Raw genomic sequence first — 18,916 nt, 5'->3', positions numbered from 1 at the left:
AAAGTCGTTTTCTCTCAACGCCTCAATAGGTAGATCTTGCCGTCATGAAGGCGGAGGTCAGGGATCTTGGGCTCAAAAAGGTTGGTGACCACTGTACTACAACTACTGTATATGATGTACAGTTTGTTCACAGTGTTGCACACTTGACATTTCTGCATCCTCTTCATTTCTCTCAATATTCTAGCCATGGTGACAATTACAGCGGCTGCTCGAGTCGCGCTGAAGTGCACCACTCGAGAAAGAAAAAAAGACTTTACTCAGCGGTGTTGTCGTTCCACTCTAATGCTGATCAGGTCTCACTTCAGCACTGCGACACTTCATTTTGAGCAGCGGCGCTCATCAGCACCACGACACCAATGTTTCGGACTCTGTCGGAGTCCTTCTTGGATTCAAGTGTGAAACCTCCTGGGTGCTCGTGGTCCAAAGAGAGGGAGAGGGAGAGAGTGAGAAAAGGACGGTCAGAAGCATCGAGCAAGAGAAGGATACTTGGAGAGATAGTGAGAGAGAAACAAGTGGTTGGAGTTAGAGACAAAACATAGGACAGTGATAGAGGCCCGAGTCTGACCTTCTCACGGTGACGGTGATAGTCTCCAGAGCTCCGTTACCTCTAATCTACCGTGACAGTCACACATTACTACTAATCTCTGCTGACAGGCGACCACGCCGAAACAGACTAAACTTCCTGTGTCTTAACAGTGTCTGGATCATGCGGCGAAGGCCCAGATTCACTCAGGAAGGTCATACAAGCTGAAATGTCAATTATGTCCAAGCTAGTAGTGTAGATGCGAGATAGGAGAGTTTTGCTGTAATAGACAAGAAGGACGTTGGGGATTTTGATCCGGTGCGGGAGTCCTTGAGCTCAGCAGACCGTGTGACGTCCTTCAAGCCGACTCAGAGATTTTAATAGTCTCATCAAAAACGACAAGAGCAGAAAGTAGTGAAACTTGCCGATATCCTTCTCACGATAGACGGATGAGTGTTATCACGCTCCATTTGGCCCATTAATGACATTTTGAAAACAACCTTGACAGATTGTGTTTAACTGTTGCGTGTTCATAGATGGATGGAACAAAGTCTACGGACTGAGCAACAACGCAAATCCAGAGTCCACAATTCATAACTAAGTGGAATCTGTGACCAGCTGACAGCCGGAGCCAACGGAGAGCAATGCCTTGGTTTTAGCGAACCGTCGGGACACCCAATCCATCGGTTTGTTGTTTTGACACAGAATTACATTTTGGACAAGTTACCGTGACAGCTGTAAGCCATCTCGCACTCACATCTACAAGACCGCTGCCGAACAGGCTCTTGACTTGAAATGAGACAGAAAGAGGTGAAGGAAGGGAGACAAAGAGGAACCGGGAGAAGAGGGGACGAAAGGTCATTCAGAAAGGTCCATTCCACGTTACAGTAAGCAGACACAGACATCAGTTTGTCTCGCCGCCTGACATTACACACACACTTCCTGTTCTGTGCCTCTCCTCCTCTTTCATCGCCATCTCGTTCTGCAGCTCAGAGACAGCGCTGCCAACAGTTCAGCTGTCCTCGTCTTGCTCTGATTCCTCTCCTGCAGAACATGCCCATGACCTCCTGACCTTATCGGCACTGTAACTCAAGATTAACATCATTCATATTGTCTAGCATAGGGAAATAATAAGCATGTACTGGATCTAATGAATGAACAGCTCCTTTAGTATTGCTTTGTTTCCCTTGTGTTTCAATTGACACATTATTCTTTTGAGCCAAACTGGTGTTCTGGGACTTGACTCCCACCCCTCACTGACGTTGCCTTGAACTCGACCTGCGCATCACATTTCATTCCCAATGAAGCTGCTTCTTGTTCCACATCAGTCGTGACATTGACCCGTCTGTGCACCGACCTACAGGTTACATCTATAGGGTCAAATCGGGGCTTTCCCGAGGGACTTTACATTCTTTCTTAACTCACAGGAGCTCTTTGAAAAGGCTTTTCGACCACGTGTCAGTAAAACTTTGAATTACAAATTCCCAGAAGCAGAGTAGGGATTTCTGGCACAACGTTACCTCCTATCTAAGCGCATGCAGTGGGAGGAAATCAGAAGAATATTAAGGACAACTTTATTGTTCCCAAACTGCACGTGTTGCGAGACTGTTCTCTTTGGTTGCTCACAGCCAGCAGGCTCAGACTCAGAGATAACATGGACTGGTGTGTCATCACAAGAAAAATACGTTGCCTAATTTGGGGAAAGAAATTGGGATGTGATGACAAATGCAAAGGCCTAACTGATGTTACGGTCATTGTTCTTCCTCTAGAGAGCAGGCACATTATAGCTTTAGGTTTATCTTACGCCTGAGGTGAGGCAAGTGTCTTCTGGCGAAGACAATTGAATTAGCAAAACTCTGAAAATAACTTTCTCAAGTATACAAATCTTCTGTGAAGTGAAGTGTATACAGAGCATGTAGCAATGAAGAAGAGCTGCCAAATGTCAACCACTCAAATCTCAAAATCTAGCTCTGAATTGTCAAACATCACTTCTGAATCTGAAAACTTAAAGACTCCCTTCCCTTAGACTTGATGTTAGGGCTGTGGGCTCGTCTACGTCAAGGTTGGAGTAAGGCACCTCCAAAATAAATGTACAGTACATAAATGAACAATAACTCACTGGACTTGAGGGCTGAGGAATTGACTTCAATCTCTCCCCCTGCGACCGGCTGGAAGACGGAGAGCTCAGATTGGTAGAGGTCGGGGCTGGGGGCCAGCCTCGAGTTAGCCACGCCCCTCTGCTGGGCTTCCTGCTCCTCGTACACAGCCATCAGCTATAAAGTGACAAAAAAAGAAAAAACACACACAAAATGCAGCTGGTTATTTGTTGTAATTCTTCGGTTCTTCTCATCCGTTAGGAACAATGAATTTGTTCAGCGTGGAGCAGCAGGAATCCTGTTCAGAGACTCTTGTTGAACTCACAATCACGCAGGTTGTCTCCCAGCTACACTGCCTCAAAGCTGCTCCAATATGCTTCATTCGTGGCAATTGCAATGGATCATGCAGCACGATGCAAAGATACATTTTAAGCAACAAAATAAACAATTCGCACCAAAAGAAAATGTACGCTGAACCACGTTTCTGAGTTACCTTGTGGATGAGGACGCTATAGAGGACGTCCAAGGAGCCCAGCATTCCTGCGACAGAGTGTGTGTCTCTACTGTGTCACAGCTACCTCCATTTGTGTGTCCCCCTGTGTGTGAGTGTGTGTGTGTGTGTGTGTGTGTGTGTGTGTGTGACCCCCTGCTACTGTGTTATATAGTGGAATCCCTGTCTATTGAGCATTGCACTGAGTCTGCGTTTAGCCTCACATAGCACAGGGCTTGTCAACAGTGTTCTAGGGGCCTCCGCGTAAAAACCTGAATAGACCCGTGAGTGTGTGTGTGTGTATGTGTGTGTATGTGTGTGTGTGTGTGTGTGTGTGTGTGTGTGTGTGTGCGCTTCATGTCTATTGTGGCCAAGAGTAAAGAAAGAGGACTTTGCCAGTAAAGCCAGAGGCTTCCTGCTACATCGGAACCAGTAATATTCTCTCACTCACACAGACGCATGCTCCAAACACCGAAACCATACGAGAGTGTGCAAACTAGTGCACACACACACACACACACACACACAGATGTGAGTCACTGCACTGTGATTTGCTGGCTGGCTCTTCTGCACAAGAAAGCAAAAAAAACCTGATGCCAACATTAGGAAAATGTCATTCTAAAGCGCAATGTGAAGCCAACATTTCAGACTAAAAGCTTACGCGGGTGATGGTACAGAGAAGTCCAGCGACAGCATGTTTTAGGTTTTTTTCAAGGCCAACCTGATGATTAAAGCAGATTTTCACAGGATGTTTCTTCATTGGGTTTTTGATAAATTAGGAACCGGAAGAAGAAGAAAAAACGTCTTGCTCTTGCGCTCTCTCGACACGTCTCAAAGTCATTGTAAGGCACTCGTGTCACTTAATGCACCTGCAAGGCCCTGGAGCACTGGTTGAGGTGGAACTGAGTTTCACTGTCTGCCGCAGCTTGTCCGGACCGCATTCATCCGTCACTTCAGGGAAAAAGTATGTCTGTGTGTAGATTCACTTCCTTTATATGTGCTCTTTCTTTCCAGCATGACCTCACCAGGCAGAGAGCCGAATAATATCAAGTTATTCAATATCACACCTTTCTTATCCTCCCGATCATATCTCACCAAGTATTCAGCACAACCGGTCTCACACACATTCATGTTTTGTCACACTCCCCTTTTCCATCCAGCGCACATCTTTCTCAGCGTCTCTTTCCTCTCATCACAAATGTCCTCTGACTTCTTGTTGCTTTTCTTTCCAGCTTGCGTATTGTTCCTACCATCTCCTTTTCTCCTCATCTTCGACCCCACACTTACACCTTTCGGTCACGAGTATAAAACCGGGGTTTTCACACACATACACAAAGGTGGGAGAGATTCTTAAAAAAAGAACATCTGAAAGAGGAATGGTCAGACAAATTCAACATAGTCTTGCTGAGTCACTTAAAAAGCAGAGTTGGAAAGAAAAGGACAGACAGACGAGAGATTAGGACTTTGCCTCTGTTCACTTTGACAGGAGGCTCAAAGAGCTGCCAAACAAAATGACACCGCATCCCAAGCTTTAGAGGAAGAAAGGGGGGAGCGAGAGTGGCGGGGAGAGAGAAAAGGTGAAACCGGCATAGACGGAGCCAAAGCTCGCAGAGAAAAGGAGAAAACGTCACGGAGCATGCGACGGACAGAAGCCGAGACAGGATTGTAATGATCATAATGAGAGGGACTGACAGATGTGCTGTGCTGTAAAAAGCAAAAAGAGAGATTGAGATTGTTTGAGTGTCACCGTGTCAAGTTGGAGTGCAATGATGTGTCCATTTTCAGCTAAATGAAAACTCTTTCTCTGTTCCTCTTACACCAGAGCTCAACTGCTGCTTTGTCGGAAAGGAGACGCTTCCAGGCACACGACACATCGGATGCTCGTTCAGCATTACAGTAACGAGTTAATCGTTACTTTTATATGTGACAGTTAACCTTCTCATCAGCTACCCTGTCAATAACATCCACAGGCCCACAGACGGAGACGCTAGAAACTAAACTTCAGTTTCAGCTTCCGTTTGATCGTCTTGCCAACAAACTCATGTAGAAATGCCTTTATCCATTTGCTTCAAATGCCTCCGAGCGAGGAAGAAGGCTTCGTTTGGTCTTCTTTGGGTAGAGGAAGAGGCGCATTATGTACATTATCCTCGGATGTCAGGTTCAACCTGGCAGTTGAGGTAGTGCCTGGCTCAAGGACTCCTCACCAGTATAGATGGCAGCTTCTGGGTGAAGATGTCCGGACTCACAGTGTCACTCCACTGGGGCAACGTGTTGAGCTCATCACGATGCGTTACTTTCTTAAAATATTTAATTACCGCCTCAGCTAACCAGTCGCAGTTTGAATTCATGTCTGTTCAAAATGTGATCACCTTATTATTTAATCATTTTAGAAATGTTCAGAATATGAATTCTTGAATCATGGCAAAAAGGTGTTTTATGAATTCACAGGGGCTTTGACCTTTGATCGACAAAGGTCTAATCAGTTCATCCCTGAGGCTTACATTAGTTTGGAAAAATTCCCTCCAGAGGTTCCTGAGACATTGTGTTCACGAGGACGGGACAGCCCGAAAACATAATGCCTCCAGACAACTTAGGGCCGGACTAAGCACATTTGGGAACTGTGTTTGGCCAAATTAAAAACATTTCCATGATTCCATTTTGGTTGTCAACGCTACAATAATTGTGTTCAGCTCTAATTAAAAGCACACATAAACACAGGGGTTATAACACTAAAGCGAGCTGAATCCTTCCCCATAGGGTAGTTTCTAAGCTTCCTCTCCATCCTCTCCCACTCTGCACTACTATTTATGGTTACTGTGTGGTCAATACAGGGTCACACAGGTTACCTAGGACAAGTAGTGGGAGGTAATTCGGTGTGTGTTTGTGTGTGTGTGTGTGTGTGTGCGTTTGCTGGACAACCGGACCTGAGAACTTGGATCGATGGATAGGCTTGACCCAACACTCCAAAATCAAACACTTCTACCAAGACACTAAAGCACCAGGTATCACAGTCTCACTCACACTTTTCCTCAGGACCATCGCCAGAAGCTTGTAAAAAAAAAACATAACAGGATTTATAATTTTTATATGCTCGGATATGTGCATTGTTATGCTGAGAACGGGCTCGTTCCAGATGAACTGCGCCTGGCCTGGACAGTAGACGATAGAGAGCGGTAGCAGCGGGGGGCGTCGACAAAACTGCATCAAGTGGGACAGTTTTCAGCTGCGTTCAAGAATAAATCAAGTCAAAGAATCCTGTTATATCCAATCTGTCGGCTACTTGTAGTTCGCAGACCTCATTCGGATTTACTCATGATTTCCTAAATATATACAGTATGTGTGTGTAAATGCATTGTATGGTAATCTTTGTTCAAACACTTGCTGCTGGTTTTTAGATGTGTTGTATAAATAAGCTTTATTATTATTAGTATCAACCACACAAGATGATTATAGATTAAACCTTCATTTCACAACATAGGACTCATAGTCAACAATCTAGCGTTAGGTATTACAGTTACACGGTAAACTAGGACTCCATACTAAACATGGTGTTTGTTGTCAAATTTAAGAGCCAATTAGCTTGTTAATCTGGCGATAGCCAAGCGCTTCCCATCATACCTTGGGTCATGCCGTCGGTGGGGAGCAGCTGCGGCCGCCTCGATCTCGTGAGGTTATCGTTGACCACGTGTGTCAGAGCAGGTCGGGACCAAGCGGGACACAAATCTACCCAGCATGCAATGTGCGGCGATCACCGGTGATCAATTCTGCGAAAGGACTGGCTCACCTCGAATGAACCCCATGGCTCGAGGTCATTAGACCGAACGTGTCAATAAGACGTCAGTCAAGCACGGACTGGACACACCTACAGAGTCTTGAGAAGGGGTCTAATTAGAGACCTTAAGTGAAAACACCTGTGTGGGTGCATGGAGCCAGAGCATGGAGAGGCTTAATGGCTCCAACCATTAAGTCTTGTGATATCAGAAGAATGACTTGCCATTAACTTTGGACATTAATTGTGTCGTGTATATCCTCACATATGAGTGTGTGGGGCCAGTGAACGACACACACGGTCAGTTTAAAGCCACGTCGTTTATCTACAGACTCACTCTGCTGCCGGCCTTTCTGAGTGATGAAAAATACATAATTCAATCGCTATCCTTGTAAATACCAACACGATTTACAGAGAACAGCGGTATTTTGAAGTTCAGCTAACTCGGGTAATCAACATGAATTGACTGCAGCTAAAAACATTATACATGAGAAGCTTGCAAACGGCAATAATTGTGCCCTGGATTTTCGGTCGGTCAGAAGGAAACGCAAATGATATACAACATTATACACAGTGGCATGTGCGCGCGTGTGTGTGTGTGAGTGAGTGAGTAATTGGGGGACGGAGAAGTGCAGAGTTGGTTCCTTTCCTTTTATTAAAATTAAAAGAGCGCATGAAATTTAAATAGGTAGATTAATCGCAGTTCAGGATTTAAGTGCACATCGACGCTCACAGTGACACACAGACACAACCATCCCTTTTCACATCATACCCTTTATAATCGGGTCGATTAGGGCCTGATTGATTGCTTTGGAGTGGATCGATGGAATGCTACAATCAGCCAAATGCATGAGCACACAGTGAGTGAACACACACACATGCACTCTGACACACACACACTGTCTCTCCCTAACAAACACACACACACCCAAAACAATCTTTAAATATGCTGAAGCTATCTGTGCACCACTGAGCTTTGATTTCCACTTCTGTCCACTTACCATAAATAAAATAAAATAATAATCAATGCTGTTCAAGTGCATGCGTGTGCTTTGGCACCTCATGCAGTCAGCAGTATCCTGAGCAATAACCACTCAATCACTACAGCCGGGTGAGGTAGCTAGCTACACCTGTCCATCATGCGTGTGCGTGTGCGTGTGTGTGTAGGTCTGTGTATGGTCAGCACATGCGTTCATTTATGGTTTTATTAGTCTGGTTACTGCTGGTTTAATTGGTTTTAGGTGTGATACATTAGGGGATTGAGGAAAGGTTAAATGGATCTAGAATAAAAAAATGATATATCTTCTCCCGACATGAATGCAAATGTAATGCCACCTGCGCTATTTCAGATTTCCCTGTTGCTTTTTCATTAAGAAGGAATATTCTTAATGATCTGAGATGATCTAAATAAAAAATAAAAATTCTGGATAAACCATGTCACTTTTAAATTCACAAAGCTTTTACTCTGACTCAACTGTTCCTCATCAGAGCAGGTTTGATCACTCAGTGACACACACACACACACACACACACACACACACACACACACACGGTAGACTGACAGCACCACCTAGCTCTACACTACAGAAGCTGCATCCGAAGTGCATCTTGAACCCCCCCCCCCCCCCCCCCCCCAGTAATTCCATTACTTTGTTATTATCCGTCTGCGGGTACCGGTCTGTCTCTCTCAAAGGAAGAGAAGCAGCATGTGAAAGCGACGACTCAGCACCTTGTGGTTTATGTTCTGAACGTTTTAAACATCGCTACGGTGCTCCATGCATCCCCCTCTTTTGATGTAACGTCTAAGTATAAATAAAGGGCATTTTATGTGCCATGATGTAATCTTGATGAAGCTCTTTGCGGTGCTCCCATAAAAGACATGCAGGTTTACTAATCTGGCCGGATTAGGTCGCTCTACTAGGCATGCTGTAAGAAAGCTAGCATGAGAAGAAACTTTTTTTTAAAAATGCCTCGCACATTATTGTATGGAGCCCGTAAAAATAATTGTGCAGATCACAAAGAGAATTTGAATGAACCCTGAGGTGGCTATATACAAGTCTTTTGTCTTTCATCAGCAAATAGAACTGCTTAGCCCGGTTTTCCCCTCTGGCTTCACTTTGCCTCCTCTCCTTTGCTTCCTCTCATTTCCCCTCCCTTCTCTTCCTTTTCCTCCTCCCTGGTTACCTCCTCCCCTCATAACTTGGCTCTTCCTCTCATTCCGTCTCATTTTTGCTTCTCTTTATCCCCTGCTCCCCGTCTCCTTCTGCATTCCCTTGGCTCTGCCTCCACAGCTTGCCTCTCCAGCTGTCCACCTCTCCCCTCTGAATTGTAGCGGTTCCTTACAAATCAGCAGATGTAAATCATCATGTTCCAGCACTTTGCTCTATTGGAAACACCCACGAAGCAACAAAGAGCTCATCGATAAACACATGAATCTGATACACCCGGGCTCACTCCCTCAGTCTCCCTCTAATTCCTCATTCTGTTTTTCCTCTCCCCGTCTTCCTTGTTTTCTTCTGTTGTGATCTGTAAAGAGGCAAACCTCAAACAATAGTCTCAGAGAATGTAGTTATAAAAGCCTTGGCTGACCCAGCACTGAGTGATACCAGGTATTGTTCTTGGAAGCTGGAAAACAAATGTTGTTTGTTTGTTTTTTTTGATTTTTTTTTTTTTTTGGCTGGATGGCTGGACCTCGTATTGTATTTTATATATTGTTGTTGTATTTGTGTTTGTTGTTTTATGGACCCATGAGTCTGGAATAAAGATATATATAATAGATCAATGCACAGTTAAGAAAACACACTTTGAAAAAAGGGATACAAATACCCCGTTGAAGTGTTCACATATGCAATGCAAAAAAGGAAGGGAACAAAAATGTTCTTTCTCACACACACACACAAACATCTCTGACTGTGACCCCCTCCACTGCAATCGATCCATTGCCATGGTAATCGATAACCAGGATGGCGTTGTCTCCCAATGGAGAATATGGATGAATGAAATTCACCTGCTCAGCAGTTTGAAGGTTGTGTGTGTGTGTGTGTGTGTGTGTCTGCACTGACCCTCCATTGATCTGCAGTCCCCTGGCCTCTCAGTGGATCATGAGAGATCGGACAAGACGAAAAAGACCAATGGGGGTCAAAAACATTGTGAATTATGAAAAACACGGTCATAAAGACAAAGGGAGGGGGAGAGTCGGTCGCAGACATCCTCTACAGACTGTTTATAACCGAACACAAGATGAAAACACAGACTGAAATACATTATATTAGACGTTTTATTGCGAGAGAAAGCTATTTAACTATGTAAACTTTCAGAAGTAGAGCGTCCTCCATCAGCATAACTGTTCCGTGACTTTGTGAACTTCAGACAGGCAGAACTTCAGTGTCACACAGACGAAATATAACGGCTCCCTCAGCTTCCTCAGTTACGCAGACAGTAGTCGAACATGCCTTGCATCCATATTTGCATGCATGTGTGTGATTATTTGTGTGTGTGTGTGTGTGTCCCTCCCTGAATTCATACATACTGTGTAATGTTTTATATGCTTGAGGAAGAACTCCCAAATGCAATAATGTGTGAGCGTGTGTCTGAGTGTGTGAGCCGCCATGAGGCCGTGCTGGAGACCACACATGGCCATATGGAACCGCATTATGGAGACACACAGTGGCACAGATGGACACATTCTGTGCAGGGCGGGCCATCTTCTCCATGATCCACCAGTGTGAGTCTGAACGGCAGGAACCAGAGGGGCCTCTTGACCAGAGGAGACGGCACAGGATTCACCCGCTGGGAGGAAGGCAGGAAATGTGGATCAAAGCAGTTCTTTTCAAGGTGGCTCTATTATTCCCTCACTCATTTTGGAACGTAATTACATCGAGGTCTAAAATGTTAATTATTTACTGATGTTAAAGCGCCATACGCATTGTCTTTAGAAGTAGCCGGTGTTCAAACCAGCGTCAAGGTCTAGTCTACAGCTCTCACATCCCCTGGTAGCTCATTTATGCAGCTTTCCTTTCCTCCCTCCTCTCCTTTCTTTCCAGCATCTTATCTCATTCAATTGGCGCTCCACATAACAATGGATGTCTGAGTGGCTTTTCAAGTAGGATTTGCTGTCTGTCAGATGTGACTGATTAGACTACATGCACACACACACACACACACACCGTGTTCTCTCTCACATACATGCAAACACAGTTTCACACACAATGTTTTGATGTTGATTAACCCCGGGCACGTGTCAGAACGCTAAGCAGGAATAACTGTCAGCTGACAGTCCTAAAGCTAAACCTCGATCAATTCGGCTCACACACATCCAAAAAGGATTTGGTGAAGCGTCGCTGTCCCGCTCTTCACATCTGCCGATCGCCCGCTTCAACCATTCACACGCCTATAATCTGGAACCACTTTGGGGATTAGAGGGTTAATTGTTGAAGGGTTGTCTCCTGGCCCACAGACAGCTTCTCTGCGCCGCAGCTCAACGAGAACAATCAATCTCACCGTGCAACTTCCAACAAGTGCAACAACAACAAAATACTGCAACTTTCACTCATTCCACGAGGAAGGAATAACTTCATCCGGTTCTCGAGCCGGCCGCCCACAGCAGCTTGTGACGGGTTTGGTCCGTGTCCTCGAAAACATGAGGGACTCAATTCAACATCTGGCGGGTTCACCAAGACGGTATTTATCACAGGGCATTGCATCACAGGGTCTGCTGTACTTTACAGCGTTTATGATCGAGAGCATTGTCAGACTGTTTATTGCATATGTTTGTACTTTGTATCGTTATCAAATGTCGTTTAGGACGCAACACTTTTTAATTTCTCTCTGAAAACATTGGACATTCAGTGCAGTTTTTGTTACCACAAGGGCAGGCGGACGAGTAAAATGTATTATTTGCTTGTTTTATTATGTAGGAAGTGTTTTACTCCAATTCACAGTTTTCATTGTGACCTTCATTGTGACCAAGTGATCTTCTTGTAAAATACAAAATAATATGTTTTGCATTGCTACTGGATGCATCGAACTACAAGAGCTGGCCACAGTTTTTAGCAGCAAGAGTCAGGTTGTAAAAATGTGTGAACTTTAGCAACAGCATGTACGAAGTGACCAGGTCCTCTCCGAGCATCGGCTGCTGAGAGCCAAAAACAAAGTTTATAAATATTCAACATCCTCTTATAATTGGCAGCTAAGCCTAACTGTGAGTTGTTGCCGGCTGTGGCAGGAGGTTTAGGGACACATTGGGGCTGGCAGAATTGAACTTTCTGAAAGGAGATACAACATTTTTTAAAACACAGAATAAACGTTTTTGAAACAGAAATGAACGCAAACTCTAAAATGAGAACACAAATATAAATATATATTTTTCTGTCAACTTGCCAGCTGACAGAGATCTAAATAAGTTGAGGATGAAGTTAATATCCAACTGAAACGGTTCACAAAAACACACAGCATCGTATTAGCTTTGGCTCCATTTCTCATGGATTCTTCCTCATTTATTTCATTTCTCCCACAATGTCTTCCCTCCACCCCCTCAAGGTGAATGACAGGAATGATGATGCCCACACGGAGAACTGATGATCTTTGTGTGGTGTGTGTGTCTATGTATATGTGTGTATGTGTGTGTGTGTGTGTAGGGGTTAGGCAATTAAACAAGCCTGTTATCATCACTCACACATTCAGGGACAGGTTCACTCTTTATAAAGCTCCCACTGCCCCGCGCATTACTCTGTCAATGTATGTAAATCTTCCTGCTAACTGCTGGTAGCTTTGTGTGTGTGTGTGTGTGTGTGTGCTGAAAACACACACACACAATAAATCTCTCCTGGACACACACACACCACCCACTGCTTCTCTTTTTAAAAGGGTGACATAAGAGGTGGTCCTTCCAACATCTCTATGATTGAGGTGAAGAGTAAAGCTCATAGCCAACACAGAGTGATTACATTAGTCTTCTGAAAAGATCATATCTCTTCTTCACGAGACCATGAATCAAATCCGTCTTGACACTAAATGATGTGTACTTAAAGGGACGATCCACCGTAATACATACTACACACTGTAGTGTGTCGTGCTCAGCTGCGAAATTATCACGATGAAGTTTCTAATCAGTCTGAAAATTCTTAAATGTATTTGAGCACGTTTCCTTGGAACAGAAAAAAGTGCATACTCTCTTCAAAGACTTAAATGGGTATGAAATCCAGCTTTTAAGTTGTTCGATCGAGCTGCACATGATGCTGTGTCGGTGTAATGAGCGACAGAATGGGACTGGCAGGTCTTCAGGGGTTCAATGTTAAGAATTTAAAAACACATACACACGGCAATAAAATAATTATGTAGAATGAAATCCTGTCTTCTAATCTCTCATTTCAGGAGCAATCGGTTCTTTTAATTCGACTATAGCTATAGGAATTTTAGAACGCACCGTTAGGTGGTGGAGTCAACCACTGAAATTCTACCTACTCATCAGAAAATGTGACTGGTCGATGGGAAAATAAAAAAGTAGTGCAATAGGTAGTCTAAATGTCTTTCACCTAATTAATTTCTACTTAGAATAGCCGAGCAGCGAATATACATTTTATATAGAACGAGCTGCCGGAGCCAATAGATAGATGTCACATGTATGTATTCTGCCCTTAACAGCTGGTTCTCTGTCTGACTGAAACAACAAGCGTATGAGGGACCAGTGGTGAGTGATCTGGTTATTTAGTCAGTCTATCCCGAACAAACCCCCCACTGGGGTACTTCATTAGGATAATTCATCAGCACAAGAAATGGACGAGGAGGTGGACTTCATAACAATACCAATTAGCAACGCACGCACACACACACACACACACACTTCATACAGTACTGTGTATCATCTACTCTAGCTGGGTCCCAGGTGCAGCTGTGCTTTCTTAATTAAGAGCCAAGGTCCATAAAGACTACAGGCTTCATGGTTTTTTCTCTCTCTCTCTCTCTCTCTCTCTCTCTCTCTATCACTTCAAATCAATCGCCCACGTCCTGCTGGTTGGCTGCCTCATGCTGCGACCTCGTGCCCATCTCACACACCGTCATCAGTAACCTCACGTGTGTCTACATCACCGTCGCAAGTGCAATTCTTTAATTAACAAGCCTCCCTGTGTCTTTTTATTCACTCCAGCAATTAACCCCGTTTTCCTCTTCCCCCCCCCGCCCCCCCTCCCCGCTTCATATGCTCTTTCAAATTCCGCCCGTCTGTCTCGTTGCCGCTCTCTAAACGCTCTCATCGCCATCGCCTCTCTCCTTCTTTCCGTCTCATCCTCCATCCTGGTACACTCTCCATCTCTACGCCATTACTCAATTAACTCCCCCTCTCCCCCCCCCACTGGTTCCTGGCTAAGGGTCAACACATGTTTCATGTCTGGATCACGTCCGTCTGCGCCTTCGACAAATGAAGAGTCCACACACACACACGGGCACTCGTGTGCACTCTTGAGGTGTGACTCAGAAAGGATTGGATTCATTAGAGAAAAGGGTCGTGAAGGGGAAGGAAGGGGGTTAGAGGAGGCAGACGAGTGGAGGCCGAGACATTACTAAATACTAGAAGAGCACTGGGGACATGGAGCGAGAAGAGCTTTGTTCAACAAACAAGGACCCGCAAGAGAAGAGCAGGAGGGGAGGGGACCGAGGGTCTTTATGGGTACATTTTGAGCAGATTGACAGCGCGTGTTAATCAAGATAGACCAGGTGTGAAGGGAGAACTAGTTTGAACAAATAGGGGCAGCACCAGGAGCCAGGATAGAGTCGACGTGGAGTCGGCAGAGAGGACGTACAGCGGATGAGTCGAGAGAGGATAACGGTGTGAGTTGAGGTGGAGGATGGCGAGAGGTGAAGGCGAGAGGGAGCACTGAGCTTCATTATGGTCCGATCCCACTATTGCCTTCTCTTTATCCCGCCATGATGAGCGGCCTCTCTGCGTAACAGAGATAATGATGCACGAGTGAAGCCTGGATGACCTTTCAGGGACATTTCCATTAATTGGAAAGAGAGCCGCATGCGTCGTAAAGCGTCGGTTCAATGACATGTTTGAGGCTGTAGTGGTAGACATAGGTTAGAATGTTATTTTTAGAGATGCACCGATCAGGTTTTTGGTGCCGATCACTGAAATCAGTATCTGCCGATCCGATAATACCGATCACCGATCACGGTGTCGATTGAAGCATTCTATTTATTGTGAAGCATTATTGCCTAGGACTATGAGGAAATACATATATAAAGCAACTCAAACATTAAAGAAATTACAGATTTCTTTAAACATTTAGGACTTTTACTTTGAAAAATTTCCTAATTGATACATTAAAATTGTTTGATTGCTCTTGTAGGGGATTTCAGATATGTATGGAACACATCTGCATCATTCATTTCCTGGAACTCTTGGGGAAATCTATTTACAGGACTTTTTTTAACATACAAAAGTCTGACTTATTTTTATAAACTCTTCCTTGGTACAGTAAAAATGTTATAATGTTAGCATAATTTAAGCTAAATCTCAAAAACGATCTATAAAGATACAAAATCAGTTCATTGTTTACTTTTATATGTTAGTGTATGATTTGTCGACATCTTATTTTGAAAAACGGATGTTGTTTCCCGTGGTTCTTTCCGCTAACTTTGCAAAACCGGATGTTGTCACTTAAATCCTTCCGCTAACTTTATCAAAACCCTCACGCGCTCCCGATCGAATGTGTTTACCGTGAGCATCAGTCTATAGGGGCAGACATGTGAGTGTCGGCTGAGTCGACCCAGAGATTCAACTTGGGGGACGGGGACGCCGCTCGGTGGTGAGGATCCCCTCGTGGACCTCTCACTCTGCGGCCCTCGCCGGGCGCATCGTCTCCGTTGCGGTGCGCAGCGATTGAAACGTCTCTGATAGTTCTCGCAGATGTTACGTCATCTGATCGGCCGTTTTGAGAACGCCGATCAAAACCGATAATGGGAATATCGGCCTATATGGATCGGCGCCGATCAGATCGGTGCATCCCTAGTTATTTTTCATTCTGTGATGATTACAGTATCTATTCACTTGGTAAAAAACAAAGGTTTTTCCATGAGGTCCATTTTAATCCTTTTTGGTAAAATGTTCTATCGTCATGTAATAAACTCATTGATACCTAAACTAGAAACTACAATTGCAGATTGGATTGGATGTTTATGTTTGCCTGTACTTACAGGACTGGTTGTTTGAGCATCCAAAAAGGACAAAGGAAGAACTATTTTTAACAATAATTTCAATAAAATGGTCTATGAATCTATAAAAAGTTCAAATAAAACATATTTTAGCATTTCATTGCATGTTTTCTATTCACCTCCAACACAGCAAACATCATATTGTCGTTCTTGGAGGTTTTCCTGCATCACATTTAGCCCTTCAGTCATCCTTATATACATCCATACTTCGGTTATGTACACCCTTCGGTTATAAGCAATCTTTGGTGATATACATACTTCAGTTGTATGAATACTTCAGTTATATATGAGTTTTCTCTTTTTGCTTAATTGTTAACTGAGAAGCAAGACACAAAGTGCACTGTGCCGATGAATTAACAGCATCAGCCCGTTTAACGTGATGAGTGTTCGTCCAAGCCTTTAAAGGAATTAGACTGATCCGCTCGTGTGTGTGTGTGTGTGTGTGTGTGTGTGTGTGTGTGTGTGTGTGTGTGTGTGTGTGTGTGTGTGTGCGTGTGTGTGTGCTGCCGTACATAAACAGACACAGAGACAAGAATGCCTGCGTTTAGCAGATGGCTGGTGGTTAAGAGAGTGTGAATGATAAAATCTGCCCACAATTCCATCGCCTTGTCCATTATTTCACTCCACTGCTTTTGATGAGTGTGAGGGTGTGTGTGTGTGTGTGTGTATTTTTGTGTGGTGCATTCTGCATGCATTTTCATCTCCATGTATCTGTGTCTAAGTGAGACAATCCACTCATACCACTTGTCTCGTAAATGAACAATATTAAAGTCAAACCATTAAATTAAAGCATAAAAAAACAGCCATTTAATTGAGTTTTGCTTTGGATTTTATTGATTCTACCCATCATGTGTGGCGGGGTTGTAAGCAATCAAACTAATGGAACATTACAAACCTATTGAACATGCTCCACACGGGTAAGACCGAGTTACCCGTCTGCGTGTGTGACCGAGTGAAACACAACATGTCTGTAACACGTGCGCCGTTGACGGTTGTGTTGGAAGTCGTTGTGTTGTTGGTGAGTTGTGCACCGAGTCTGTGTGTGAAAGAGGAAGACATAAGGATGAAGGTGACGAGCGTCAGGAGCATTGCGACGGCTGATTCAATGGAATCTTACACACACACACACACACACACATACTGATAATTATACCTAAAAACACACATGATTTAACAAACACGGTAAATCTGCATTAGAGTTTACTGCCAAGATTAAAGCGCACTGAAGACACACACACACACACACACAGTCATGGTTATTATTTGAACGTTCATCGTGGTTCTCCGCTCAGCTTCTTATCCTTAACATATACCTTTTTACCCTCTCAAAAACACAGAAGAAGATATTCATTCCACAGACTGACATTGTAGATCAGTCTTAAAGACACGACCCGGCAAGTCGTACATCAATTAATCCCATACAGGCAAACACACAATGTGCGCATGTCGTAAAGGGTTCTCCGTTGACTGTCTGCCTTATCAAATATAAGTCACAATTTGGCTGATTACTGATATCTCAGCTCCTGGAGAAAGATAAGGTTTATGGTCCCTCTACCCTTCTCAAGGACTACCAGATGCTGCACACACACACACACACACACACACACACACACACACAATAGAGGAGCCATCATAGAAAACTAACACATATGATTACTATCTCATGAAAAATGTCAGGCTGCATAAAGAAGAGTCACGCGTAGGCCTCCAGTGGACAGGCAGAAGATTTGATGTCTCTTTTGCCCTTTCTGAAGGACGACGAGAAGCAAGTTCACACATTCATACATGAGAGTGTCCATCCCACCACTAGAGAGCCTGACAACAACACACACACAAGTTAGTTGCTCTCAATATAGTGGGGGGGAAACAGATATATAAATAATAATTCACCGAGCTGTTGCACCCTGAGGCTTCACCAACAGAAACCAGTGGAATGTATACCGTTCACATATAAACACACACACACACACCCACACACCAAGTTACCCAAAAGAAACCAGTGCAATGTGTGAAAGCAATAAGCAGCACTGCTTTCTTTAGTGGAGGGTCAATATTATTCCCGCCAGTTGGCCACTTTGTATGGAGGGCTGAGGGGTCAAAGGTGGCTGGAATTCAGTTTGTATTCCATGACTATACAGTGTGTGTGTGTGTGTGTGTGTGTGTGTGTGTGTGTGTGTGTGTGTGCATTCACTTAACCTTTACACAGTGACATCACACAGACAGAGAAACATGTCTGACGATATGGCGCCGTACGTGATGGCGGCTGTGTTGCGAGCTCCCGGATTTTGTAGTAGTTTTTTGTTATTTATTCTTCTTATTGCGACTATTTTTGCACAAAACGTTAGCAGCCAGTTAACGTACGACAGATGCACACTTCTGGAGATTGGATCGGCAGTTGCTCGCCGCCTACCAGAGTTTTTCAACTCTTACTCGGACGTCCCGCCAGGAACAGTAGCGGAACTATCTCCGTCCATTTTAGGCGCGATCTCACGCAAACGTCGCCGACGGAGGGGAAGCGAGCTGGCGTGCTGGTTAGGCTGAGACGTCGAGCCAATCGACCCCACTACCCACCATTTTACTGGCAAATGTACAGTCTTTGGACAATAAGCTATGCGAGCTCCAGGCTCGTATTCAATTCCACCGGAAACTAAGGACAACTGCTTCATCTGCCTTACGCAGAGATCGATGTCGGGGGAGCTTACCGACTCAGCCATCGAGCCGGCAGGATTTTCCCTCCACCGCGGACAGAACAAAGACTCTCTCTGGTAAAGATCGTGGAGGGGTATGTCTCATGATAAACAGATCTTGGTGCAACCAAAGTCATGTAC

The 18,916-nt window shown here is 44.3% G+C and overlaps 1 protein-coding gene across 4 annotated transcripts in view; it reads right to left on the bottom strand.

Moving 5' to 3' along the window:
* The window catches only part of pard3bb (par-3 family cell polarity regulator beta b), a 190,334-nt gene that overhangs the window by 148,046 nt on the left and 23,372 nt on the right, over positions 1-18,916 (bottom strand). For all 4 annotated transcript variants that reach the window (XM_056428006.1, XM_056427990.1, XM_056427999.1 and 1 more), the window contains one exon: positions 2,643-2,796. In XM_056428006.1, coding sequence (XP_056283981.1) covers positions 2,643-2,796 — 154 coding nt within the window. The remainder of the gene's footprint in view (positions 1-2,642; positions 2,797-18,916) is intronic.

Source organism: Pseudoliparis swirei, chromosome 2, assembly GCF_029220125.1.
Source record: "Pseudoliparis swirei isolate HS2019 ecotype Mariana Trench chromosome 2, NWPU_hadal_v1, whole genome shotgun sequence".
Taxonomy (NCBI): domain Eukaryota; kingdom Metazoa; phylum Chordata; class Actinopteri; order Perciformes; family Liparidae; genus Pseudoliparis; species Pseudoliparis swirei.
The sequence above is the reverse complement of the archived record's forward strand: the minus strand, read 5'-3'. Positions and strand labels throughout refer to the sequence as shown.